The sequence below is a fragment of the Patagioenas fasciata genome, chromosome 6 (assembly GCF_037038585.1).
Source record: "Patagioenas fasciata isolate bPatFas1 chromosome 6, bPatFas1.hap1, whole genome shotgun sequence".
NCBI lineage: Eukaryota > Metazoa > Chordata > Aves > Columbiformes > Columbidae > Patagioenas > Patagioenas fasciata.
The window spans coordinates 11,465,875-11,492,431 of NC_092525.1; the positions used below are offsets into that span (position 1 = coordinate 11,465,875).

At 51.8% G+C, this 26,557-nt stretch overlaps 1 protein-coding gene across 2 annotated transcripts in view; it reads right to left on the minus strand.

Annotated features, from left to right (window-relative positions):
* Positions 1 to 26,557, minus strand: part of RNF220 (ring finger protein 220) — a 218,692-nt gene that overhangs the window by 61,633 nt on the left and 130,502 nt on the right. For both annotated transcript variants that reach the window (XM_065842151.2, XM_065842149.2), the window contains exons 2-4: positions 23,812 to 23,941; positions 9,375 to 9,420; positions 512 to 607 (exon numbers count right to left, since the gene is read on the minus strand). In XM_065842151.2, the coding sequence (XP_065698223.1) occupies positions 512 to 607; positions 9,375 to 9,420; positions 23,812 to 23,941 (272 nt within the window). The remainder of the gene's footprint in view (positions 1 to 511; positions 608 to 9,374; positions 9,421 to 23,811; positions 23,942 to 26,557) is intronic.

Sequence of the window (26,557 nt, forward strand, 5' to 3'; positions counted from 1 at the left end):
GTACAGCCAGAGGGTGTTTTATAAAGCAGGCTGGCATGGCTGTGGATGGTCCAAAGCCATTTATGTTTTGGGTGGGAGTCACAAGTCAGTTTGCTGGGCAGCAGCACACCAGTGAAATTGAGAATTTTGGCCTGCTGCAGGCTGACATCATTCACTGGTTTTTAAAAAAATCTCTTTGAAAGTTTCCCGGTGGCATGGGGTAAGTAATGACAAACATAACTATGGCAACGACCGAGATTCTGAGTATAATGCAACAGAAACCTCTACGAGGATTTAAAGCAGTTTTGCACGGCTGTTGTTTAAGCAAGAGCTGGGAGGACTCTGCAGACAAAAAGACGGCTTTGTAGCTGTGTGAGGGACCAAGTACTTGTGTCCCCGTGCTGCGAAAAGACGACCTGGGGCCATGGGGTGCAGCCCGGAGCTGGGCTCTCACACACTGAGAGCTGTGGGCACCGGGGTGAGCTGCCTGCCTGCCTGAGGCTGAGACCAGTGACGGCATCCACCCGCTTACCTGGTATCTGTCCGAGTGATGGATGTCATCTGAGGAGTGGGGTGATGCTGTCGGAGAATCTCCTTCCCGCTTGATTGAGGCAGACAACAAAATTGACTGCAAGAGAAAGGAGAAATTCATGCTGTGAGCGTTGTCGAGCTCTCTGCCCCCTTGTTCAGCGGTGCTCAAAGCCACAGAGAGTGTCTGCCGGGTGGTGGGGCTGGCTCTGCACTTCCCATGGGACCCAGCCCCACAAGGGGACTGGGCTGGAGGGTGTAGCAAAGTGCAAATGCATCAGGCAACAAAGGGACGGTCATTTTGTCCCCAGGTCTGGTGGCTGGGGACAGAATCAGTCCTTGCTGGAAATGATGCGTGAGGATCAAAGCAGGAATTCACACGGTGAAGCGAAGGTGTCCTGTTGTGCAGCAGAGCTACCGTGTCCTCATCCACCCTCCTATGTGCCACTAAATCTCTCAACAGCTTTGTAAGCTGCACTAGAGCTCTCAGCACCTTTGCATCGCAACTACCTCTTCCTTCTGTAATGATGCTATTTATTTTAATAAGCATCACAGAAAAAAAAGAAGGGCCTTTTAGAAGGTTAAAAAGATCAGTGATATTTGAGACCTAAGGAATCACTGATAAACTTCAAGTCAATAGTAGGTAAGTCTAAATTCTACACACAGTGAACTCTAGCGGGAAAATTACTGTGGGAGTTTGACAGCAACTAAAAAAATGTACACTGAGTTACAAGCGAACTTTATTATTAGAAGAGTTTAAGGGAAAAATGCAATTTTAAATTCTAATTTAAAATATAAATTAGCTAAACTAGGCTAAATATAGCCCAATACATTGTAAAAAATGTACGCTGGAAATGCAGCTCTCCAGATGTTTGTTTCTGAGAATCAGCTGGCAAGATTTGACAATAAATGAGTGCTTGGAGATGTGTATGTTTGCGAAGGGAAGTGTAGATATCATCTGAATTGGACAGGTCAAGTGTGGTGACAACATTATTAAAAAGCGTAATACCTTGGAGAAAGGCAAGTATTCCAGGAACATTTGCCTCTGGGCTGAAATGAAACGTGAAAAAATGTGCATTTTTTGGAAAGATATGAGCAAGTGGAAAAATGACTCAGCATACAAATCGGGTCAGTCAGCAGGATGCGATCCCCCGGGCTCGGACAGCTCTCCCAGTGAAAACAGCACAGCAGCGCGGTGGGTTTGGGCACAGAGCGGGGAGGATTTGGGATGCTGGGTTCGACCCCACAGGCAGCCTTGCTGTGAAGGTAAGACCCACATCCCTGTCTGCACTGCAGGTCTCTACCTTAAGCATGGCTGTACCGGCCAGGCAGAGGTGTGATGTCCCAAAAGGGCTCACAGGGAGTTACCTGCTGTGGGTGCTCAGTTATCTCCCCAGGCATGGTCCCGTCTGCCCATGCCGAGGGCTGTGCTGGCCGCGTCTCGGGGTTGGCAGGCTTGTCAGCTCAGCCCGATGGGGATGCTGGGTGCTGGGTGGGCTGGTGGGAGCCCGTGGGGCTGAGGTACCCAGCAAGGGCTGCCCCAAGAAACCCATCTCTGCTTCCCAGAGGGGCTCTCCTTCCTCACGTGTTGGCTGAACTCAACTGGTGATGGGTTTTGTTGAGCGGCCCGTTTATTTCTAGAGAAGCCCCCTGATAACAAGGTGAAGCACAGTGCAGGCCGAGCTACTGCTGTTTAGTTAATTCTTTAAAGGCAGAACAAGGACCATTTTTGAAGAAGCAAGATTGCACATGTCCTGTGAAACACAGCGACGAGGGCTCAAAGCCTTTAGGTGACTCAGAACAACAGCTCTGACTGTAGCGGTGATAATACCCCTTCCCTCCTCTAAGAAGCCAAGCACCCTGGAGCTGGGAGAGTTAAATCCGTTTTGTCTTCCAATGTATTCTAGAGAAGGGGAAAAAATACCCATCTCCCCATTCCTTGGCGACAGACAGACAAACCCTCCCCGCCTCCAGCTCCCCCCTCAGCTTCTGGTAGCTCTAATCCAATATTATTATGTGAAAAATGGTTGGGCTAGCTATGGAGACAGTAAATTAAATGTTATGTATTAGTTTTTAGCGTGTGGTCCCGGGAAGAACGCCGGCCCCATTTATTCCACAAACCTCCTGAGCACCATGGCGATGACCTCTGGAAAAACGCAGGGCTAAACTAATCCCAAAGATGTCAATCTCGAGGCCTCTTCTACATACACTTGCAGTTTAGATTAATAAACTGTCTATTTTTAAATTGTGTGCAAGCACTTCAATTCTAAATACCTTGCCGGCATGTTAAACACAGCGTTAGAGATGCCAAGTCACACTTCCCCTTCACTCTTAGGAAACTTGACTTCATTTGTTTTTCTCATTTCCGTGCGCCGTGCCACACTTTGCCGGTCAGGCAGGCGTGGGGGCAGCTGGGGGTGCAGGCTCAGAGGCTGCGGGATTAGGAAAAGCACTTGCCATCAGGGTGACTTCCATTTCTACATTAGGCCAGCCTCCCTGCCATCCTGATTTTGGCCTCTTTTTCTTAAATCATTGTGTTGGGGCTGCTTCCCGATGGCTAAACGGTGAGGATGCCTGGCCACAGCATGGCAAACCGAGGAGCTGCTGCCCCCTGTACCCACGCTGCTCACTCCCACCCGGGTCCCCTCAAGTGGGGAAGGGACAGCAGTGGGATCCACATCCCTCTCTCAACATGGCTGTGCAGAGAAAGGCAGCTTCAAACATGCCCTCCCAGCCCTCCTGCATGCAGGGCAGACCCAAATTCTGGCTTCCCACCCCAAAAACATGGCACTGGGTGCTCTGTGTGCAGACAGGTGTGATGTATGGCTGTGTGGAGATGCTCCATAACTTGCGAGCCAGACGCTTTGGCATGGTGGGAAGAAGGCTTTGTGCTGAGATGTCCCTTTTCCTCCTGGGGAAAGGCCACCAGCCAGCTCATCCCTGCCTGGGTGCCAGTTCAGCCCAGTTTCCTTTCAGGGTGCATCTGACTTGGGCTATCAGGGTAAAACCACCCTCCTCCTTCCCTGGTCCCCCATCCCGGGCAAACCACAGCTCCGAACATTAAAGACGGAGCAAGGGCCTTGTGTGAGCAGCCATGCAGCCTCATATTTCTCCCTCCCCTCTAAATCATCTCTCCATTGGGTAAAGGCACTCTCTGCGGAGGTTATAAACCCTGAGAGGATCAGCCTGAGCATTACACCTGGGGCAAGCTAAATAAAAAAAGGTCACCGGCGCTTTTTAAACATGGACAAAAAAGCAGTAAAATGTGTTTGGAAAAAAAAAATCTGGCATTAAATCATGACTTTTTGCCTGGCTTGCCTCATTAAAAGTGGCCTTTTGCAAGGTAAAATTATCATTGTAAGTGATAAGATCTTTAAGAAAATAATTCACGGCTTCTTCACCCTTTAATATGATAGCCGCCACCGGCTAATTTTTTTCTTAATGGCAACGAGGCCATCAATCTTGCCCGAGCCCTGTACTCTCTCCTTCCTCCTGCCCCTCCTATCGTGTCAAGCAGCCATGGCCCAGCTTGGTGTTTCCTTCCCACCCCTTATAGCACAGGGGAAAAGGCATGTCTGGGTGTATGGCTTCTCCCTCCTGTGTCCGTGGATCTGAGCTCTCCCTCGGGATGCAGCACCAGAGGAAGCAGAGGCCACACAACCCTTGCTCACGCTGCGCGGTTCACACCTTGGGAGCTCCCAACACCCTCCACGGAGTGTGAAATTCTGCAGTGCTGGGTTGCAACATCTGCAAATGTTTCAGCAGTCTTGTTGCAATTAGGACCAACATATAGTTTATGTATATAAATACACGGGGAGGTTTGACGTGAATGAAATGTGCATCGTGCAGCTGATGTGCCAGCAACTGCCATCCCCATCCGTCGCACTCTGGACCTGCTTGGGCAGAGGGGCAGCTCTGAGGCGATGCCGCAAGGGCACACACACCAAAACACCGCTGGCTCCCAACCCACGGGGCGCTCCAGCAGAACCAGGGGCAGAGCGAGTGGAGGGGACGGTGGTCAGGGTGCAGCTGCCGGCCCGAGGAGATGGATGGAAATTGCCGGCACATGCCGCCCCTGGCCCCGAGCGCTGCCGCTTGCCCGCAGCCAGGGCAGGTGTCAGCGTGGGGACTGCCCAGCCGCTGCTGCTGACACGCTGCTGCCTCTCAAGGCCGGTCATTTGACAGCATTAAAGTGCTGGGCTCCTGCTTTCTGATAGCCCTGGAAAAACACAGGGAGTCTATTTTTCTTAAACAATCCATCACAGCTGCTGTCAGCAGAACAAATACCCTAACCCTGCTTTTTATGTATCTATATAGCCTTTTAATTTTTTTTTATTTTTTTAATTTTTTTTATTTTGGCACAAAGTGTTCCCTGCTTGATGCATTCAGCTTTAACTCTGCTGTCTAAATAGGTACTTATCACTTAACATGGAGGTGATGGCTTGACATGTTTTCTGTCTCCTGCCCTCCCCTCCACGGTAGGGAAGCCGTCAAAGTGTTGCTAATAGCTGTTATCACTTGGGAACTGTAACCCGAAAGCAATGAGTGATACCAGGCCTTGCTGTGATTTCCCCCCTTACCTCTCCTAGCCATTTTTTATGTTATTGATGGAGGATCCCTGACACAAAGATGCTACTATTAGAGCTGAGTTTCCTAGAAGCTTTTGGTGGGTCCACATTTGCTCCTGGGAAAGTTAGAGGTAAAATTATCTGGTGGCTTTTAGCTGGCGGAGATAAAGGTGGGATGGAGCTGGGGATGAAAAGCGTAAATGTGAGAAGGGTGTGAATGGTGAACAGAAATAATGGCAGTTTCTGGCCTTTGCTGAAAGATTCCAGTGGTCTGCAAGCAGAATAAGCTTACAGAAATGTGAGCTAGTGATTTATTTCCGTGTATGTTACGGTCACACCTGGGATTGCAATCAAGCTCTGGGTCCTCTTGAGCAAGACACCAGCTACACAATGGGGAAAGAGCCACCTCCCAGCAGAACTGCCCATGGGCACACTGGGGATGGAGGAGGAAAGAGGTCTGGCCAAGGTCTGCTGGGTTCTGCCAGCCTGCCCGGCCCCCCTCTGGGACCACGTCTCTCTCCCCTCCGCCTGCCGAACACAGCGGTTTCCCCCGAACTAATGGGAGGGCACAGCTGTTTGGCCCAAGGGGAGTGAGGGGCTTTGTTTGTTCATGGGGTAATTTATTTTATGGAATAAAACTTGGCAGAGATTTTTTTGGAGGGGTTCTGGTATTCATCACCCCAAACTGGTGGGAAACATGGGCAGACAATACTCATCCTAGGTGAATTCCCCTCCTTCACATATCTGCGGGCTGTTCTCATGTCACCAGCTTGGCCGTAGCTTTGCCACAATGCTCAGATTTAGCTTTTTTAATATTTCCTTGTAAATCAGAGCTACAGAGGGAGGGGGCACAGATACGGTGAGTGACTTCTCCAACCCTTGCAGTGAGTCAGTGACACAAGAGAAGGAGATACACCCCAGGGCCCTAACACCCATCCCCTGTTCCTACCGCCAGGCACGGTATGGAGACGTTAAATGATTGCGCTAGAAATTTCATCTCGAGCCAGGCAGCTGGAAAGGGCTTAATACAGACATTCTGTCAAGGTTTAAGGCTCCAAAGCTTGCTTGCTTCAAAGCTCTTTTTCCTTGGAGGGCTTTAGTGGTCAGATTTCCCTCTAGGTGCTGTAATTCTCTCCTAAACTGCTCGGTGAAGCTGTAAAAGCATGGGAGTGGGTGGGGGAATTGAAGGGCTCCAGCACTGTGGCTCGGTTCCCAGCTCCGCCGGAGGTCTCGGAGCAGTGTGCTGGCCATCTGCCCGTGGGCACCCTCCGAGGAGCTAGGTGCACCCCTAAACAAACCTGCCACAAGCATCTGCTGGCCGTGGGAGATGGATTTTGTTTCTGGCCGTTCACTTCAAGGGTTTGTTTGCACTCACTGAATCGTCAGTGGGAAAGGCAATTTTCAGTCGTGTATCAGGAAGCAGCAGTGGAAAAGGGGTGTCAAACCCAGCGCAAGAGCTGGGATGCTGCACAGAACCAGGCCCCTTCCCTTCAGTGGTCAGCACCAGCACTTTCAGAAAGGATATAAGAAAATTCAGCAGATGCCATTAGGTGAAGGTAACAGTCTGAAGCTAACATCCTGAAATTTAGGGGCTGAGATCTCTCTGGGCAGAGATGATATCCCACCTAGATGATAGCCCATGGAAGAAGAGCCACGGGCCAGACAGGCCGTGTCAAAGAAGTGCTCTTAGGTAGCTGGGAGGACTGGGGGAGGCCAACTCTCCGAATTACTGCTGGTTGTTTAAGGAAGAACAGGAATGGTCAGACTTAGGTCTCTCATGCACCTCACCAACATGGGTGCAACTCAACGTGTGCTCCATTCCTGCACAACCCCTCGCAAGAGGCAGTCGAGGCAAGAGGGGAAAGGTAAGGGAAGAGTATGAAGCATGGAATGATGCCAGAATGGTCAGAGACTGCCTAAGCCCAGCTTGCTGTCACCAGCTTTCCTAAGTAAGTGTCAGTTAGGGTTGGATAGAAATCTCATCCTGAGGCTCATCATGCAGGTTTGTCAGCTGCTTTTCCAAGTGGCTTGTCTGCACTAGCATGGCAGGATTGATTTGGCTTGGTCTTTCATGGAAAGCAGATGAGGATCCGGAATGCTGCGGGGCTGTTTGGGGCTCAGTGCTGCTCCCCAAGCTGCCTTTGCAAGGAGGGACTCCAGGCACCCAGAAGTCGTGTTGACCCGAGTCCCCCAGCTCACAGCCCTTGCTTAGCCATCATTGCCTACATCGGCTCCAATAACAGAAGAACCTGATACAATAATCCTGCATTCATCACATCCCATGTTGAGTGATTGGATTTTCTTTGACATATCGCCATGAAAATTGACCCAGTGCAGTGACTGACAGCTCTTCAGGGGCAGGAAAGCGGCAAGCGAGGAACATGCGTTTACATCTGGGCTTTTATTGCCAGGAGAGATGTTTGCCAGGGTAACAGTGGGGAAGGGATGGGAGCAGAGCCAGGAGACAGGGCACGGGGGGGTTAAATCCCCTGTCCCAGCTGCACCCCAGGAGGAGCCTCAGGCCAGCACAGAAGCAGCAATGGTAGTGATACTATATGCAAGGGTCCTAAATGAGTCCTGAAATTGTATTAAAGCCACTGATAACCACGAAAGTAACATGTCCAGCCTGCACACCACCACAGTTCCCACGTCTCTGGGTGGGACCAGCCACCGCCTGCGCTGCCAGGGGATGGGGAGGTGCAGCCCCTTTCTCCCACTGCTGAGCTGCTGGACCTTTTGTTGGCACCAAGAGAAGGACCAGCCAGGAAATGCTCTTGTTCCCACCCCACGTTGCAAACACTGGGTGGACACAAAGGGAAAAGGCAGCCTTCATCTCCCTACCACCCTCTTCCTCAGTCCCACCTGGTTATAAAGGGGCCTTTAATACCAAGCTCAGGTGTAGGTGACAGTGCTGTGCCTTCCCGTGCCACACAGGACTTGTCTCCCAGCAAAAGCCACCTAGAAATAACAAATCCTCCTGGGCTGAGAGGCTTTCAAGCTCTCTGAGAAGGGAATGAAAGATTTCCTGATTTCACCTCTCCCTCCCTTCTCTCCTGGCTTCTTGAAGTTAATGTTCTTAGCCCCAGATGTGACGGGCAAAGGGAAAAGATCCATGTGGTGACAGGGGACGATTGATCTCTTTTACATAGAATGACGCTCCAGTCCCAGTTTAATCCCCTCGCTCAAGGCAAATGGGATTCTTTGTCAATGGAAACTTCAAAAGCCCGGCCCTGCCGTGAGATGGACCTTCTTCTTTATCTGGTCTCTGTCAGTCACTTCGCGGCGTTTCCCTCCAAAGAGCTAATCTGTCTTCCTAGCCATCCCTCTCCCTCACAGGCAATGTGTTTGGGACCGTTGAGTTATCTACACCCAGACCTGATGAGGACGGAAGAGGAAGCTTGCAGAGTTCAGCTGCTTTCATTTTGTGAGTGCCCTTTCCAGCTCCTTCGAGATATACCATGGCAGCTGTGGATTTTCAGTGGTGGGTGGGTGGGTTTGGAGATTGCTTTCCGCTCTGCTTGTTTTTCATGGGAGAAGTAGCCAGGTCTCCCCTCTCCTCCCAGGGCAGGGCACAGGAGACAGAGATAGTTACACGGGAGATGGGAATGCCAAAGGTGTGGTGCACTACAGAGTACCGCTGCGATCTTTATCTTCCCTTAGATGGTTTGGGAAAATTTGGGGTTTATTTGGGAGACGCAATGGCCAGCTGCCCAGCTGGGTGCTCCCTGCCACCCGCTTACCTCCCCAAGCTCTGTCCTTCTGTCCAGCTAACAGTAATACTAATGGCCCTTGCAGTGATGACGTGATGTATTTTTGCATTTTGAGTCAAGGGGATGGGAGGTGGGTCCTGGGAAGGGGGGTGTGACTGAGTTGGGGTCTTTTAGTGGTTTAGGCTTCTCCTTGGGTGCGCTTCATTCCCCCTGAGACAGTTCCATTCCCCTCTTCCAAAAGTGGCATATGGCTCTGGCTCCAGGAACTCCCTCACCTGATTTCCCAGACTGAGCTCAGCCTGCATGTGATCAACTCTCATTAGCTGTCATTAGACACAATCTGGAGTCCCAGAGCCCGCCAGGTCCTTCAGCTCTGCCATCCTTTGGCTGCACAGGGAAGGAGAGAGCTCTGTATGGGGACTTGACCACTCCGGCTCTGCAGGTGTATGGGGGCAGCAGCTTCCCCCAAAGCACTGTCACCTTCCTGGGGGACACTGAGTAGCAGGACACAGAGTGGGCTGGGAAGGCGAGGGGGTGTAAGTAGCATCCCTTTTGTGGGGGGATAGCGTGCCGAGTTGTGCCCACTTACCTTGGGGGTGCCTGCTGCCATGGCATCCTTCAGGATGGAGCTCTTGCTGCCAAGAGAGAAGAGAAGGGGGTCAGAGTCACAAAACCTCTGTGGTGGGCAAGGTGGGGAGTGCTTTGAGGGATCTCATGGAGGTCAAATAGCAAAGTGCATGGCTCCCCCTTCCCCAACTAACGAGAACCTCCTCACCCTCACTGGAGGGCCGTGGAAAGGAGGGCAGTGCCAGCGGTTTCTCCAGTTGGAATAGAATGGTCTTAAGAATGGAAGCCCCCAAATCCAGACACACGATGCAGAGTCAATTCCCAAATCTCCCCCTGCTCAGGAGCTTGCACAGCTTCGCTCCCAGCCCTGGGAAAAGCAGGGACCAAGGGTGCAGGGACACGGGGAAAAAAGCCAGGGACAGGGGAGTGGAGGTGGCGAGCCCTGCATAGGGTCAGGCACAATAAAAAAAAAAGGAGGTAAGGAAAAAGAAGGAGATTAAATCGATGTAAGAGCAAGGGGAAGAATATCCCCTCACTCAGCTCCAGCCACGCTGTGGAGGCAGCAGCTCTGCCGGAGGCTGGAGTGATTTGTTAATTCAGCTTGTTCCCCATTTAGCAGGGAAAGAGGTCCCCGCCACGGCGCTCCTCCTCGCCTGCCCTCGCCAGCGGGAGATGCTATAGATTTAATAACACCTTCCCCCCTCCAGACAGGTTAAACTTGAAACAATTACATATCAAAGCCGACATGGCGGGGAGGCCTGCACTGTAATTTTTTGGTTATTAAAGTAATCTCTCTCATGTAAATTCTCCTGCTAACATGCTGCAAACAGCATTAGGAAATAAATTATTTCCCCGTGATTCGATTTGTCAATGCAAAGCACCTGCAGCAGGCAAAAGGCTCTTGAAATATGTTGCCAAGCCCAGTGCCTGTGCTTGTAAGTGCATGGCGGTGGGGCGGCTGGCTCCCGGCTCCCCATCGCCCCGGGGAGATGATGGATGGGTGGGTGGAGGGGGGAGGTTAGCGGGGGGAGGCGGAGGTTGGGGAAGGGCGGGGGGAATGGAATTGTGTTTAATAACAAAATTTGTATGCAAGCCTGCATCCCAGGCTAAGGATGAGTGATCGGCAGCCAGAAAGTATTAAAAAGCCTCGCTAAACAGATGCTGACAATAGAACAAGACATATCAAATCAGATCTACTTCAGAAACATTAATATACACACGCACACCCGCCCGCGCGCGCGCGCCCGGCTCCGCACACCCGCGCTCCTTTCTTCTCAATCACAGCAATATGGGAGACATCAATAAATTTTTATGAGACTTTTAGAAGATCAACACGGTACTAGATGTGACAAAAAAGCAATGTGCCTGTCATGTTCGCTTTGTCGGGGACACTTTAGCCCCAGATGCCGAGCTGCAGCGGCAGCGGGGAGAAATTGAATTTGGCTGGCTTTAATCTGCCTTGATTTGGCAGATGGCTGGGTGTTATGAAATGAGCAGGGATGGAGGAAGGTGTTTTCTCCCGGGGCTATGGCTTCCCTCCTCTTCTAGTACCACCACCCTTGCCTCCCACCCCAAAATAGGGGCCAACATGCAGATGTCCATCACCATCATGTCACCCCAAATGCCACAGCTCTGCTCCTGGAGCAAGTGGCTGCAGTTACTGGGGAATCACGGATCAGCACCCTGTCCCCGTGGGGATGCGCTGCTGGGTGCTTCCCTGGGGGTGCAGGATGCCCACATCCCCCATCCCCCGGCTCTGCACCCCCCGCTCTCGGGAGATGGAGGGGAGCAGAGTCAGTCCCTGCTCCCCCAGAGATGCAGCCCTGGCACCAGCTCCTGCCTGCGCCCGAACACACGCGATGGAAGGATTTCCACCCCCTCCCCACCTTGAATTTCTCAGTTGCCCAAAGGGTGAAACAATGTGCTTTTTTTCCTTTATAATCCACACACCAGGTTAAAAAAACCCAAACAATCATATAAACAAACTCATTTCCTCCTTTTTCTTGTTAAAGGTGTTTAAAATTATTCCTTTCAGAGGGAAAGAGGAAGAATCTCATTAATTCCTCCCAAAAATGGTGTTAGCACCAGGAAACTGCATTTTTCAGGATGAGAGCCTCTGGTCAACCAAAAGGCCAAGCCTTCTGCTATTGGGACTGATGGGGATTAGACAAACTCTGCCAAGTTATTTTATTCTTCATTTGCAGGATTATTAAGAACCATCCCCCTCCTTGCAATTTAACCCCAATCTATTGCTAATAAGAGTTTGTAATTTGGTTTTATTTATTTCCAGAGATGGGTCAGGAATGGGCACAAGCCCTGGTTGCCCGCCTCCCAAGACTCTGCCATTGAAGGGTGCTTTCCTCCACCCCACTAAACAACCCCCGAATTGCAGCGGCTGCAGCCCCCCACGGCTCTTAAGGATCCTGGAAGCAGGCTGAGAATTGAAAGGCCGTCAGCAAAGAGAAACCTTCCCCTCCATAAACACTGCAGACAAATTAAAAATGGTAAAAGGGAAATCAAGACCTTTAAAGTTCAAACACTTTTCGGTGCCTTTTAAAGTTTTTTCGCTCTAGGCCCTTGCGGAGAGCACAATCTTTGGAGACCTTGGGATTCTCTTTAATCACCCAGCCAGGCTGTAGTGGTCTGAAATGATTACACATTTACATAGTAATAACCCCAACACTCCCCACATTATTTCATGGCTAGCATATTTCCACTCCGCGAGTGATCCATGTGTTTTAAATTATAACCTGTACATAGGAAATTAGTTACTAAGTACGATATTCACGGGCTCGTCTGACACTTCTAATTAAGGTGATTTACACAGAATTATCCTACGAAATAAAAAAATGGTGTTTTGCTAGCTAATAAAATATAATTACTACCCGCTTTTATAAGTTACAGTTAGTTTTAATCTATTTGGGGAATTGTTTATCTAGTTCATTACAGCAAAATAACTTCTTTCCCTTTTAGGCAACCTCCCCAAAAGTACCAAATGAGATAAGAAATGCCCCGGAAAGACCCAGCAGTTTGGGCAGCCTCCTTCTCTCTCTCCCGATGGGTTTGCATTTCCAAGCGATACGAGGCTGTTTCCATGCTGGTTCCCTTTCTCGAGGCTGTGGCACCAGGTCTGGCTGTGCATTCGTGCATCCCCACGTGCTCGAGTGCCCTGCACGTCTGCAGGGACCAAATACGGTCCCAGCCCTGGTGCTGGGAGGGCTCTGCAGCTGTGTCACCTGTTAACACTGATGGGAGCTGCACAGCCAGGTCCCCACGCGCTCCAGAGCGCTTGCTGGGGACCCAGCACCCCTCTGTATTAGGGCACATCAGCTTTAAGAGGAACATTTACTCTCAGCCACAATGAAAGCAAAACTCAGACTATGACACAGACATGCAGATGGCTTTTAAGGCTAGGCAGGGATTTGGTTAGGAGCACCCCCAGGTCTAACAGGGAATCCCCTGAGTGAGCCCTGAAGGGCTGTTCAGACGCAGTGCTTCGGCTACGATATCCCAAAGGGAAGCTCAGCACATGGAATATGTGCCCTCCTTACCCACAGTCCTGGGGTTTCTCTACCTCTGCCATGCTGCTGTCACACACAATAACCTTCAGATTATTTTTTTTGGTTGTTTTGTTACGATCCTGCCTTTTGGAGTGTTGTTGTCGCACAAAGGAAAGAAAAAGCAATATGCAGAGAATGGTCCCTTATCATCCTCATGGACAGAAGCTGCTGCCTCCCACGTGGAGAACCCAAGGCATGAGATGTGGGACAAGTGATCTGATTGCGTTTTACCACTAGCAAGGTGGCACTTCTCCTTTCCCTTTAAGCCTTTGATCTTGCAAGCCACTGCAGGAATCTCAGCTTTCCTCCAAAAGAAAAGAGAAGTTTCCTGGGTGCCAAAGCAGGGTAGGAATTCTCCTCCTCCTCCTCCTCCTCCTCCTACTCCACGTTTACCACAGCACATGCGCTGACCCTGCCAGCATCAAGGCATCGCCACAGCACCCTGGAGCAAGGCTTAGAAAGCTCTGCTGTAACTGTAGCCACAGTTTGAGTGTTTGCCAGCACGAAGAGACCAAAGGAGAGAGATGCGCTCAGAGGGGAAATTTGGGCACAGAGCAGCAATGGGATTTACCTGAAGTCTCAGTGCAGCAACAATAGGGCCAGAAACAGCCCCAATGATGTGCTTCAGCCCACCACAGCCACCAGATCTCACAGCTGCTCGGGCTCCTCAAGCATGTTCAAACCAGATTTCTGCGGATTCCCCCACTCAGAGCAAGGCAGGGCTTATAAAGAACATCCATCAAGGAAGGGCTGAGCTCAGTAGTTGGCATGGCTTCTGGCCCCAACCACACTCCCCTCACCTAATTAATAACAACAGCAAGAGAAGTAGTTCCTTGAGCTTGGGCAGATACAGTTGTTTGTGCTCATCCCTTAACGACATTGCAGTCAGAAGAGGTTTAAGGAGGTGGTAAGAAGGCTACTGCTGTGCTGTCCTCCAGCTCAGCAGCTCTCTGGATTTAACAGGCACCAGCCAGAGCACACGCAGCTCCCACATGAGATCCCACAAAGCCAAAAGGTTTCTACAGGCTGGGGCCAACTGATGTGTTTCTTATAAAAAATAACAGCGGAAACAAATTATTTTTAGCTGCAGGACTTGCGGCTCAAACGCACGAACACACAGCCCTGGGATGGGAGTCCCGGCAGAAGCTGCCCGCAGGGCTGTGCGGGTGGGAACATCAGCTGTAAATAAGCAGTCGCTGGGTAGAGAGAGAATTGGATTTTTGTGAACGCCAGTTTAAATAAGTGGAAGTGTCACTTAAAGCCTAAATAAGGCAATGGGAGTTTGATTTCTGTGGGTTTTTTTTAAGCTACATGAAGCCAAATCCTCACCTAGCCGAGGTGACAGTCCCCGGTGTGGATGAGCATGACCCGTGTCATCGGGGGATGCACCCTGGGGTTTTTAACCTGCTGTGGTTCCACCAGCAGCACCTGCTCCAAGTGATGCTTAGAAGACCTCCTGCATCCCATGAAGGGGAAAAGGGCCCAGCGGTGGTAAAAATTGACAAAGACGCTGGAATCAGGACTAGAAATGCTCTGCACCTACAGTCTATTTGCTCTGTCCCATGTGCACCCATGGCTCTTTCTTCCCGATGGATTTTTCTTTATCAACTCTGGTGCCCCAGGTCCCTGCCAGGAGCCCCACTCAGGGCAGGTGACAGATGTCTGGATGAGGATGCGATGGTCCACATGTGCGGGGAGAAGCAGGAGGCTGGGATGGATGAGTTGTTTCATTTCTCTCTCACTATTTGAGAAGGAGGTGGCTGGAAAAATAAAGAGGAAAGTCGGAGGGAAAGGTCATGCATGAGATTGATCTGGGGGGCTCTTTGCTACAGTGGCTGTAATGACTGTTTAATTATTCCCAGCTCACGTGGCAGTTCAGAAGAGGTTCTGCAGAAGGCATGCATTGCTTAAGGGCAAATAACTGACCGAAGATTTATTTCTCACCCTTGGGTTTCCATGCATCCCTTCCCAGGGCTCCCGCAGTCATGGCAGAGGAGGGCTTTGCCTTCTGAGGTCCCAAACCCCAGGGAATGGTCTGGCGGATACCACGGGTGCAAAGGCACTTCAAGGAGCATTCACAGTGCTTTCAAGGCATTGCATGAGTGAGGGAATACATGACGCACAACTTTTCTCACCCCCGTGCTACCGTGGAAGTCTGACCCCTGAGAAGAGCTCTCATTCACGGATCACAGGCAGCACCCAGCTGCTCTGCCTGCCCCAGGGTCTGCCACAGGAGGAGAGGAACCGGGCATCTCTAAGCAGGACAGGCAGCTGCACGGCCGGTGCTCTCTCTGCTGGAGAAGCCATGGATGAAGGGTCCAGGCTGCTGCTGTTCCCACCCTCTGAGTGCATGGGAGGAAGCTGGAGGGTCCCTCTTCCCTTTCTGTCCGTGATTAATCTGCCACAGCGAGGGGCAGGGACACAAATCAGAGGGGGGATGAAAGAGGATAAATCCACGGTATCAGCAGCACCACATTTGCTAGATAATAAACAGACTCCTCTCCTCATAAATTTCCCTCCGTTCCCCCATGGTTCCCTGCCACTGGCAGACATGGAGCTGGGCTGCTCCTGGCCTTTCTGGTGTCCTGGCCAGCAGGGACATCCACGGCTCTGCTGAGGAAGCCTGGGACGCTTCTCCTGGGCTGGCATCCTTCACCCCCTGCACACACTGAGGTGTAGCAGGGGCTGCAGAATGCAGAGCAAAGCCCCTCCAGGCTCATGGGTTTTAGGCGGTCCATGGGACACCCCAACTGGCTGCCATGAGGTGGCCCACATAAGTGTGTGAACTGGGTGGGAGAAGCACTAGAGACACCAGGCAGTCTTTAATTACTTGGTATTTCCACTCTCCAACTCAGCCTTCCCAGGTGTGGCTTGTTTTTCCTCCTTGCCCCAGCACAACTTCATTTCCTTACTCCTCATTTTGGCAGCAGCCATCTCTCCTGCTTCTCCACACCCCATGCGGGGATGTGACCCTGTTAGCTGCCCCAGGGTAGCAGGTGGCCCTGCTCAGGTGTCACCAAAAAGCTGACACTTACAGGTGGATTTCTTTGGTGGTGGAGTGTGTTTAATTTAAATCTGCCAGGAATCACACTGCTGGAGTACGCTTCAGGTGATGCTGCTTCCCACACACCTGGAGATGCGTCTGTGCCTTGAATCCAGAAACCCCTGACCACAGGGTAATGCTGAACCCCTCTGCCATGGGGTGGCATAGGATGCCCTGCTGCTGCTGTGGGGCAGGACCCACTGCCCAGGAGGCTCAGGGTAGAGTAGAGCAAGATGTGAATGACACCCCTTGGTGCTCCAGCCCCCAGAGCAAAGCAGCAGCTCCCAAGCACCAGCCCTGCCCCAGCCGCTTGGTTTTGCTGGGGGACATTGGCTGTGGGGCAAAACCTGGGTGTTTGGGAATCAGGACCTCAGTGCTGGGGTCGGGTCTCCCCTTGGAGCATCTGGGCTTGGAGGTTCGTGCGTGCCAGGACTTGCACCTGGGGAGAGCATTGGGGAGACATCACAGGTAATGAGCTGCTCTGTTGAACACCTTAGGGGTGCCAGCACCCTCTGGGAGAGCCCCCAGGACCCTGAGTGGATTGGCTGCCCTCCCCATGGCCCGGGGAGATGGTGCTGCAGGGCACGTACCCAGTCCCACCTCGCAAAGCACCATCAGGCACTTAGGATTACCTGTCCCCACCATCTCCCCAGCCTGGATTTATGCCTCGAGGGGTCACCTCTGGCAAGACTCTAATAACACGACTTTATTAGCTTTCTTGTTCCTTCTTTAAGATACAGTGGCAAGGGAGGAGGAGGGCAGCGGCACCTTGGGAAGGAGCAGGGGCCGTATGGGTAGGAAGCAGCTGCCCTCGCGATTCCCCTTCTCAGTGACAAGGAGGAGAGGGAGAAAAATGATGCTCCCTCGAAATTTATCATGCACCCAATTACAATGTTAATTGGCAAGTCCCAGAAATCAATTAATTCGCAAATTTTTTTCAATTAAAAATTAAGATAAATCATAAAATGTTATTAAGCAAAGGCCAAACTCCGTGAACTTCTTTTCTTTTTTTTTTTTTGTAGGCATCTGGGGTTTTTTTTGAATTTAAATAAAAAAAGAGCTGTGTTGCCAAAGCCCGATGCCCTTGAGTGCCTTTGCTGAAGCGCAGGGGGCTGTCATCAGCAGGACTGGGCTGAAGACAGATAAAAAAATATCGACCAGTCGGACACACTGCTTCTGCTTTATTGATCAGGCGGGAATTTAACTTGCTGTGCATATCCACCGTGTCAGCAAGGGCCACGGGCGAAATTAAAAGTACTTGGCTTGGAGATGTCGCCTTGATACAGGGGGGTGGGGAGAAAGGGAGGGAGGGGGAAGAAGAGAGGGAGAAAGGGAAGAAAGGAAAAGAAGGTGGAAAAAGAAGGAAGAAAAAAAGAGAGAAGTTGAGGAGCAGGAGGTTGCAATGCCTGCGCTTCCCCAGCTGCAATCTCACTTGTTGGCCTGTGCTCCTTGCCCTCTCTGGAACACTCTCAAATGCCTACTGCATGCAAGGAAGGGAATCAGCATGTATTTTGATGGATCTTTGAAAAAGAAACCCTTCTTGCTCAGAAACATCTCTAATCTCACCCATTCAGAGGCTGGGGGACCCGCAGTGTTTGCTGCACAAGAAATCTGGGGAAGTACCTGGCCATCAAGTTAAAGTCCTCAGGCATAAATCGAGGAGACCTGAGGTGAGAGCTGTGACCCTGTTGTGACACATGGCAACAGAGCTAATTTGGGTTTTACACACTCTATTTATCCCGCTGGGCCTGGCAGTGTGGCTGCTCGCCCTTCCCAGAGCAGCTGCCCGAAGGTCTTCTCCAAGGGCCCTTTGGGACAACACAATGCTCAGCAGATCCCGCTGAAATGAAGCAAACCCTTGCCTGGGGTGGTGTGAGGAGCAGACGTATTTGAACACAGGGTTGCCTGAGCAGGAGAGGGGTCTGCGCCATGTCTCATAACTTGCTCTGGGTCTTTATCCTGACCAGGAGTAACATAGAAAGCACCTATAATTTGGATGTGCAGGGCCCATAGGATGGTGGCTTCTCTCCTCATCCATCAGCAGGAGTCTCTCTTGCAGACTCCGAGGGTTAGCATGGGATGACTTTATCAGAAAGACCACAAAACATGGAGAAAACAACCTGTGAAAGGATGTGAAATCCAGAATGTGTCTCCAGATGCCTGGAGACTTCTCTCAAGGACAGTGACCCTGGCTGGAATGACCAGGTCATCTCCCAGGGTCCCAAAACCTTCATGTTTTAGATATTCTGCCAGCTTCCTCCTTATTTCTTATCCCACCAGGCCCAGAGCTGCCTCTGTCCCCCAAGGAGAGCTACCACCGTGCCTCTCTGCATAAAGAAACCTTGAGCTGAAGCCCCCGCAGCAGGATGAGGATGCTCAATGTGGTGCCAGGAACTGAGGCAGCACTTTCTGCTTCCACCTCAGCTGCCAAGGGAGCGAGGATTAAAAAGAGTGAGAGGAAAAGAGCACACAGGCAAATGAGGGAGAGGAAGCTTCCGAGGGATGCCGGAGGAAGATTTAAGCCTGGGCAGAGGTGCACTGAGAGCTGCTGCAGTCCCATGGTTTGCTCTTTTACTCCGACGTGAAACTAAGCTAGTTCCAAGAGTCAGGCTAAATACCCCATCTGGGTATTTAACCTGCTTTGAAACAGGCCTTCCCACTACATCTTGCTCTGCCCTGACACTGTTTGGTTCCCTCTTTGTGACAGCATCTCTGAGGTCACTGTAAAACAGCCTGCAGTACTTTGCATTTGCACCAAGGTGAGAGGCCCCAGTGCCCTCTGTGTTCCGGGAAATGCTTCATAATCAGAGAATCAGAAGAGAAATTATTCCCAGACACACCAGAAAGGTCACTGGGGGGAATCAGGAGCTCCTGAGATACTGGGTGTGCATGTACGGCTCCCTGCGCTCCTGGCATGGTGGTAAGGAGCAGTGAGAGCTGCTATCCCAGGCTGGGAACAGCCAACAGGTGGGCACGGGCTTTAAGACACAAGCATTCAATGCAGAACAAAGAAAGGAAGAAAAATCAAAAAGGGAAGAGTTTGCACAGCCATGGGGCACTGTGAGAGCGGCGTTACCCCCACCCACCCACCCAAACGCATCCATCCCCGGAGGCACCTGCCGAGCACCCCAGGCAGCGGTTGCACCACTGTGCCCAGCCCCGTAGCACAGGCTGTATCACAACATGGCACGAGGGTACTGCTGGCTACACCTGCTAAGCTTAGAAACTCATTTAAATAAGGGGAAAGAGCTGAGATAGTCCTGTCTGAGCTCGCACCATCCTTTAGCTGCAAAAGGGCATGGTCCAATTCACTTCTCTGTCCTCTGGACCATTCCCCAGCTCTAATGGTGCACCTCATCCTGTTGGGGAGGTGAAATCACAGCTCTGAAGCATAGGTTTGCTGCTGGTAAAGCAGGGAAGAATCTGCTTGCTGTCACACAGGGAAATAAAAACGCCCTCTGTCAAATAAATTTTTTAAAAAGAGCACTGCATTTTCAAGAACAGAGCATCTTAAAAGGCACATTTCCCAACCTTCAAGTGCTTGACTCAGCAACTGTGATATTTGTAATGTGATTTCCTAAGGTTTTTTAAATAGCCAATAAATACCTCTTCCCCAAACACCAGCCAAGGGCTCAGAAAGCACCACAGACCCATGGGGGACCATCAGCTGAGGTGTGTTCCACAGCTCCCACTGCCTCCTTTCCCCTTCTTTTGTCCCCAAATTAATCTTTCCTCCCACGTCAAACTGAAACTACAGCCCCCAACTCGCCCCTTCTCCACCCAGCCTCCCCCCATTATCCCCTTTCAGCAGGTTGTCCTCTTTGATCACTGCCTGGGGAGCAGCAGACAGGGTTTAAGGGTCCCTCCGGTGCACTTATAGTATCTACCTGCAGTGACATACGCAGCGATGCACTCGTATGCCCATGGGGATGTGTGTGTGTGCCTGTCCTGAGGGACACCCATGGGTGCTGCTCTCGAATGTTGTGCCTGCCTGCGCTCCCCAAAATGCGTCTGAAGCCAAAGCACCAGCTGAAGCTTGGAGCTGGGGCCGTTGATAACTCCAGAAAGAGCCTCACATTTCAATGTGCTTTATTGCAAGTGTTTAACACGGATGAGGTGTAAAACAGGTGAATATAAATCGAGTGAGGACGGAAGACTTGCATCTAGCGCACGGATTAGCTTCATGCGCACAAGCCAAGAATATTCATGTATTCTGCAGGGACCAGCCTGGCTAGGGGGACAGGGCATTGGTGTACACAGAGGGTTGCTGTTATTATTTGTTGTTTTTACCTTGGTGACACTTTGCTGCTCATCTGGGGGTCGGCACCTTTTGCTCCCTGAGCTGTACGTGTAGCACAGGGAGAGAATCCCCCTGTACTGCACTGCGGGGCTGCCGCTTGCCCACCTCCTGCTCTCTGCTGCTTTGTGCTTGTGCTCTGCCAAGGGGAGCTCCTAGGTAATTTCTCTTTGGAGGAGGAATACCAACAGTCTTGCCTGGCAAGAGTTAAACCCCATAAAGCCAAAGCTTGTAGTTTTGTTTTCTTTCAATTTATACCCTTCACTTAAAGAGGTGGGGGAAAAAAAAGAAAGGACAGGGAGAAAAAAGAAAGCCAGGTGACATATTCTAAAAGGGAGCACCGAAAACGTGTTAAGCACTTCAAAATCTCATATATTCAATCGGCCTCTGGCAAGACATCTGCCTAATGTTAGCGCTTAAATATCCTTTTCCATTTTACATGCATTCAAGTCTCATTTGAGCGAAATGAAACGGTATTATTAAAGGGAGATTTTGCACAAATGGCCTGAATTTGACATGTCAAGTTCAATGAGGCTGTTACATATGTAACACCGAGAAGGGCTCGGAGGCTGCCGGCTCTTGAAACAGCGCCAGTGGCTCAGAAATGAAATTTGCATTCAGAGAGCCTTGTCCTGCCATGCAGAGCTGTGCACAGGGCTCAGCCAGACCCGTGTGGGGTGGAGGAGCCATGGGACGCACACGGGCCGGTCTCTCCCTGTGCTTTGGGAGACTGGAGGTACCAAGAAGGCAGCAGAGCTAGAAACTCAGGTCCCTCATTCCCACTCAAATCTGCTTTTCCAAGGGAAAGCTTGACCCTGCACTAGGGTTGGATCCTCCTGAGTGATGTTCTTCACCAGTCCAGTGGCTGGTGTCCACCCCTTGGCACAGGTGGGTGCTGCCCCACAGCTCAGCATGGCTCCTCCTGCCCTTGGTCTGTGATGCTGCAGCTGGGTAGACCTTGAGATGTCCTTGCCCTGAGGCCAGGACGATCACACTGGCACTGGCCATGGGGGAGAAGAGCTGTCACTGGGGGACAGCAAACCCCATCCACACCGAGTGACGGGATGCATTGATGTGGGTGGGATGCAATCCCAGGCTCCTGGAGAGCTGGGACCATGGGCAGCAGCATCCAGCTGGCTCCTATAGCTCCCTCATATCTCAGCCTCAAAAAGGTCCTGTGATCACCTGGAGGAATCTGTTTTCCTCCTTCCCTTCGCCACCTTCCCATCCCCTGCCCTCCTTCCAAGCACTGCCAAAAAGCCCATGTGAGCACTCAACACCCATCAGAGGTGATGGTGCGAGGCAACCCCTCTACCTTGCTTCTCCACCAGCCTCTCCCTTCCTCTGGATCTGACCCCATGGCAGCATCTGGGCAGGCTCACCCCACCACGCGGCCCTGCAGCTGTGGTGCCGCGGGGGATATCCCGGCACACGGGGAGCCCAGTGCTGCAGTGGGAACTGATGCAGCGCCCACCAAGTCTCCGGTGCTGCAGGCTCAGCCCGCAGGAGGGGATCTGCCTTCCTAACCCCGAGTGCTGGAAATTTATGCTTTTGTTGCAAATCATTAAGGTTTATTAAAACTTAACAGCACAAGCCATGATTGGCTGCATCCTCTTTAAATTAAAAAAAAAAAAGGCCCCTGGAAAGCAGCCCCCTGCTTCGCTTCTCCCCATCAGACTGATAAGTAACAGCTGCTCAGCCATTTCGGTAACGAGTCGGTATTGGCAGGGAGAGGCCAGGGCGGCCGGTGCCCGTCACGTTTATAGGCCTACATTTTATTTTTATGTTTATTGGGTTATTTGAGATCATTATTAGTTTCTCTCTCCTCTTGTTGATGTGTTCTTGCTCCCGGCTCCTCCAGGCGGGAAAGGTGGGGGAACGGGAGAAGGGGCCACCCGCTAGACCGAGCCACCCCGCTGGAGCTGGGCAGTGCACAGGAGCTCAACCCGCTCACGTCCCACTGCCTGCTATTGCTGCCTGCTATTGCTGTCATTGCTGCTATTGCTGCCATTTCTGCCTGCTATTGCTGCCATTGCTGCTATTGCTGCCATTGCTGCCTGCTATTGCTGCCATTGCTGCCTGCTATTGCTGCCTGCCCTGTCTGCTGCTCCCTGCTGGTCCCTGCATCACTCCCCTCCAAGACTGGGAGAGACCATCCCCGTGCAGAGCTGCTGTGTTACAGATTATCTTCCATCGCCTGAATCCATCGACTAGATTGAATGTTATCTATCACGCTACGGAGGGAGTCGTTATTTAATAATTAATAAAGACCTCTGATTCTTCTTCGCCGTCTGCGTGGCCGAGCGGAGCGGGCCAGGGAAGCGAGGACAAGCCAGGGAGAGCTGTCTCCTCTCTAACTGCTGCTGTTATTTAAAGGAATAATGCCATTCTTTTTCATTTGTCAGCTGGCCCACAATGGCCCTTGTCACACTTTATGATTTAGGGTTTCCTTTCCTTTCCCATTAAACGCCACCTTCCCATCACCGCCTCGCGCCAGCCAGCCTCTGCTCCTGGCTTGCGGTTTCAGTTTCGCTCTGATATTGGCCCAACTCCTTTGATGGGCTCCTCCGAGCACTAATTGCTTCTGTTCATTTAAACCTGTTCACTAATTTGCAGTGGCCCTTTATTAAGTTGGATGCAGCCCAAATTACACCATAAATTACACTCGCAAGGGGACTGGGTGTCGCGGGGGATAAATGGGCTGCCTGTTCCCTGCTTGCCCCCCCTTCTCCATCTTCCTCTGCAAGGCAAGGGGGATGTGGGTCTCAGCCTGAGGCTGCAGGTGCCAAATTTGGGAGATCTCAGCCCACTGGGACCCATCTGGGAGGTCTCTCTTTCTCTAGTTAAAGCTCTCTCCCTCTCCATCTGCATCAGCTATTGCTCAGTTGCAAAGCAGATCCACACTGGACAGGGATGGATTCTGCATCCTCTGCACTATGCACAGCCCTGCTCACCCCTTACCCTGGCGCACACACCCACACCGACACACGCACTCTCCCTCCTCTCCTACCACCTGGTGACGTAACTTTGCTTCTAGTCGGCAGTGTGATTCCTTTCCTCACCTTTTAATGACCGGGGAATTCATTAATAATTGAAATAAACACGCTCTTTTCCAAGGCTGCTGAGTTTTATTAAGGCAGGGGCAGGGATCTGCCAACTCTTGGCTGCAGCCATTTCCTAAATAACTGCTAGCAGTTAAAATGCAATTATTATTAATTTTTTTTTAAACAGGCGACTTTTCTGTGCTGGGGAAAGCAGAAGGGAGCTGAAGTCAACGGAGGGGCAGTGCACACCGTTGCTGCTCCATCATGGGACATGAGCAATGGGAGAGTTGCTCACCCAAACACACGTCCCCAGGGAAAGGAGCGTCTGTGCCTGCTGGGTGGCACCTCTGCCTGGCTTTACCATTGCGGTGATCCCCAGGGAAATGTTTCTGCCTTGCTTACTAGTACTAGATCTCTCATATCTGGTAGCTGTGGGTACCAGCATCTCCTCTGCCGTCTGCAGGTGCCTTGGCTGGCTAACTGGGGATGCTGGTGGACTCCAGGGAGCTGCTTACCTGATGTTCAGCTGGGTGAGCTTCTCCAGCTCCTGCTCCATGTGCTCCTGCAACTCCCCGGGGCGAAGGAGGACCTGGCAGATGGGGCAGATTGGAGCCTGGCTGTCAAACAAAGTCGCTTTCTTTTTGCCTGTGGGAGGAAAAGAGGGGAGAAAGCTTTAGCTTTGATCAGCTGCCACCAGCATCTCCTGTACTTTGCTCTGCTCCCTGTCCTAGCTGAGGTCTGAAACCGGCGCATTTTCTCCTGGTATAGACCCTTTTCCCTCCCCATCCCATGTTCCTTGGGGCAGGGACTGCTCGGTTCCACAGTGGGTCAGCAACTATCATGACACCATCCCAGCCCTGGCCAGGGGACCTCCCATCGTACAGGGAGAGCAGCAACAGCCACATGAAGAGTGACCCTGTGCAACCCTGGCTTCCCCAGTTTGTAGTGCAGGCGCTGTGACTTGAGGCAGACGGATGACACAGCACTACCTGTTCCTATTAACTAAAACCAGTAAATTAAGAGCCTCCTTCATCCTTCTTGGCACTCCTGAATTTAGGTGTGTCAGGATGGCCCTCCCCAAAGGGCAGAGTGATTCTCCATGGGCACACAATGGTTGGTAGGAGAGGAGACACCGCAGTGCTGGGTTAAGGAGGGCAGGGAGCAGCTCTGGATGCTTGGCAGGGCCACCCTGCTGGTGACCGGGGACTGCTCACCCTGTCCCCATGCTAGAATGGGGCCCCTTGCACTCCCCGCACCACCGGCAGCTCCAGACCCCACATTTGTCCTCACCCCGAGTCCTCTGGGGCTGCATCACCCCTGGGTGAGATCTGGGGGTGCCTGCAGTCCCCGATCCCCATCTGGGCTGAGCCCCTGGGGCCACCCTGGGAGTGGGGCTCTGCCTCACACCCTCCTCACCCCAAATCCTCCCCACTGCTCCCCTGCCCAGCCACATCTCCCTGGTTCGCTCCCTGCTCCAAAGCCAATTTCCTCCAGCCTGGAAACTTTATTGCCCCCTCTGTAAGGAATATACAGCGTCTATTTAACATAAAATAAAACTCTAAAGCAAACAATGAAGTTTCAATAAAACAGAGGAGCGCACAGGTCTCCAGGCCCCCCTCTCCCAGCTGTATTAGCAGCTCTGCTCATGAGAGGGCGTGCGGAGCCCAGCTCAGATGGCTGTGGCGGGGAGAAACATGCTTTATAGCTGCCCGTTGTCATCTAACGTGAACCCTCCTGCTGGATTATTTATTTATGTATTAGACATGGATCAAATTGGTTAAATTTGAGTGGGAGGCAGTAATGCACAATAAAGCAGCCAGTGTTGGATACGAGGGGGCTGCGTGCGCTGTGGCCTTCCAATCGGGAGCCAAAAGATGCCATTTTATGACTCCTAATGATGGCAGAGCCCAGTTAAATGAATACCCATTAAAGGAATAGACCTTCTCAAAGTATCAGAGGCTGGTGTGAGTGGCTTTACTGGGTCTCTGCTGTTCACTGTATAACCGCCTGGCACAGGCATTTAATGAGAGGAAAGGTTTGAAATAAGTTTGAGAGTCACCCTGGCTCATCGTTGCCTTCCAGCAGGACACAGTGTATGTGCCTGGCAGGAGCAGGCCTGTCCCCAGGACACTGACTGCCTTTTTCTTCAGCCTCTCTGTAGGAGATGGGGGAAACTGAGGCACGAGGGGCAAGTCAGAGCAGGCCAGTGCTATGGGGCATCTCCTGTCTCCCCAGCTTCTCCATCCACTGGGAACTCCTCCATTTGCAGAGCCAGAAGGAAAACCCAGCCAGTCTATGCTCTGGACTTGAGCTGCTCTCAACAGCCCCCCGGGCACCTCGGCTCCCCATCCCCACTGCCCAGTCTTTCCTGGCAGAGAGGAGGTTACAGCAAGCAGCTCATGCAACTGGGAACATCCTCCTCTCTCCTCCTTACCTCATGTTTAAATAATGCCCAGAACCCAACCCAAACCACCAGCTCCTACTGACCCTTGCGGGAAAGGTCGGAATTTCAGTAATTCCACCTTCCTCTTGGAGCTTTTCCACTTTTGTGTAGCGGGGGCCCAAAATAGCCCAGGAGTGTCCCCGACCACCTGCTATTTATAACCCCAACTTCACAGCAAAACAATGGAGCTGTCTGCATCTCCCTCCCAAAATAAACAGGCAGCCATTGAGTGGACGGGAAATCCTGCTGGATCCCTGCTGTGGGGTGTGCAGATGGACGGGTAAACAGGCTGCCCTCCGCCTTACCGCACCGCTTCCCTGCTCCCAGCACAGGCCACCGCTGTGGGGCCCGCAAGTCCCCCCTGCCTGCCACCCACGGCTTGGGCTGGTGGGACAGAGATGCTCTCAGCAGCACCAGAGGATGAACTGGAGGTTGAGCATCCCTAGGGTGACACTCTCCAGGGAGGCCAGGGGTGTCTGTTTGCAGGGGGAGGTGATGGAGAATGCTGGACTGCAGCAGCCTTAGACCAGGAGGTGCAGTTGCCATCCTTCCTGGGGACCAGGTCTGTTGCACCTGGCTGCTGTTTTTTAAGCTCCTGCATGCCCAGGTCCTTGCTCCCTGCATGCTCTTCAGGGTTATTCCATGGGGTGCATGTCCTTAAGCAGAGGTGACTTTGGATTTCAACAGCTGGGGCAATAGGGAAGGACCTTGAGCTGTGGGAAGGAGCCTTCCATGGCCACTCCTGACCACATCCCAGGCCAGCAGCAGAAATGAGCAGCAGTGGCCTTACCCAGCAGCTACACCAACGATGAAGTCAT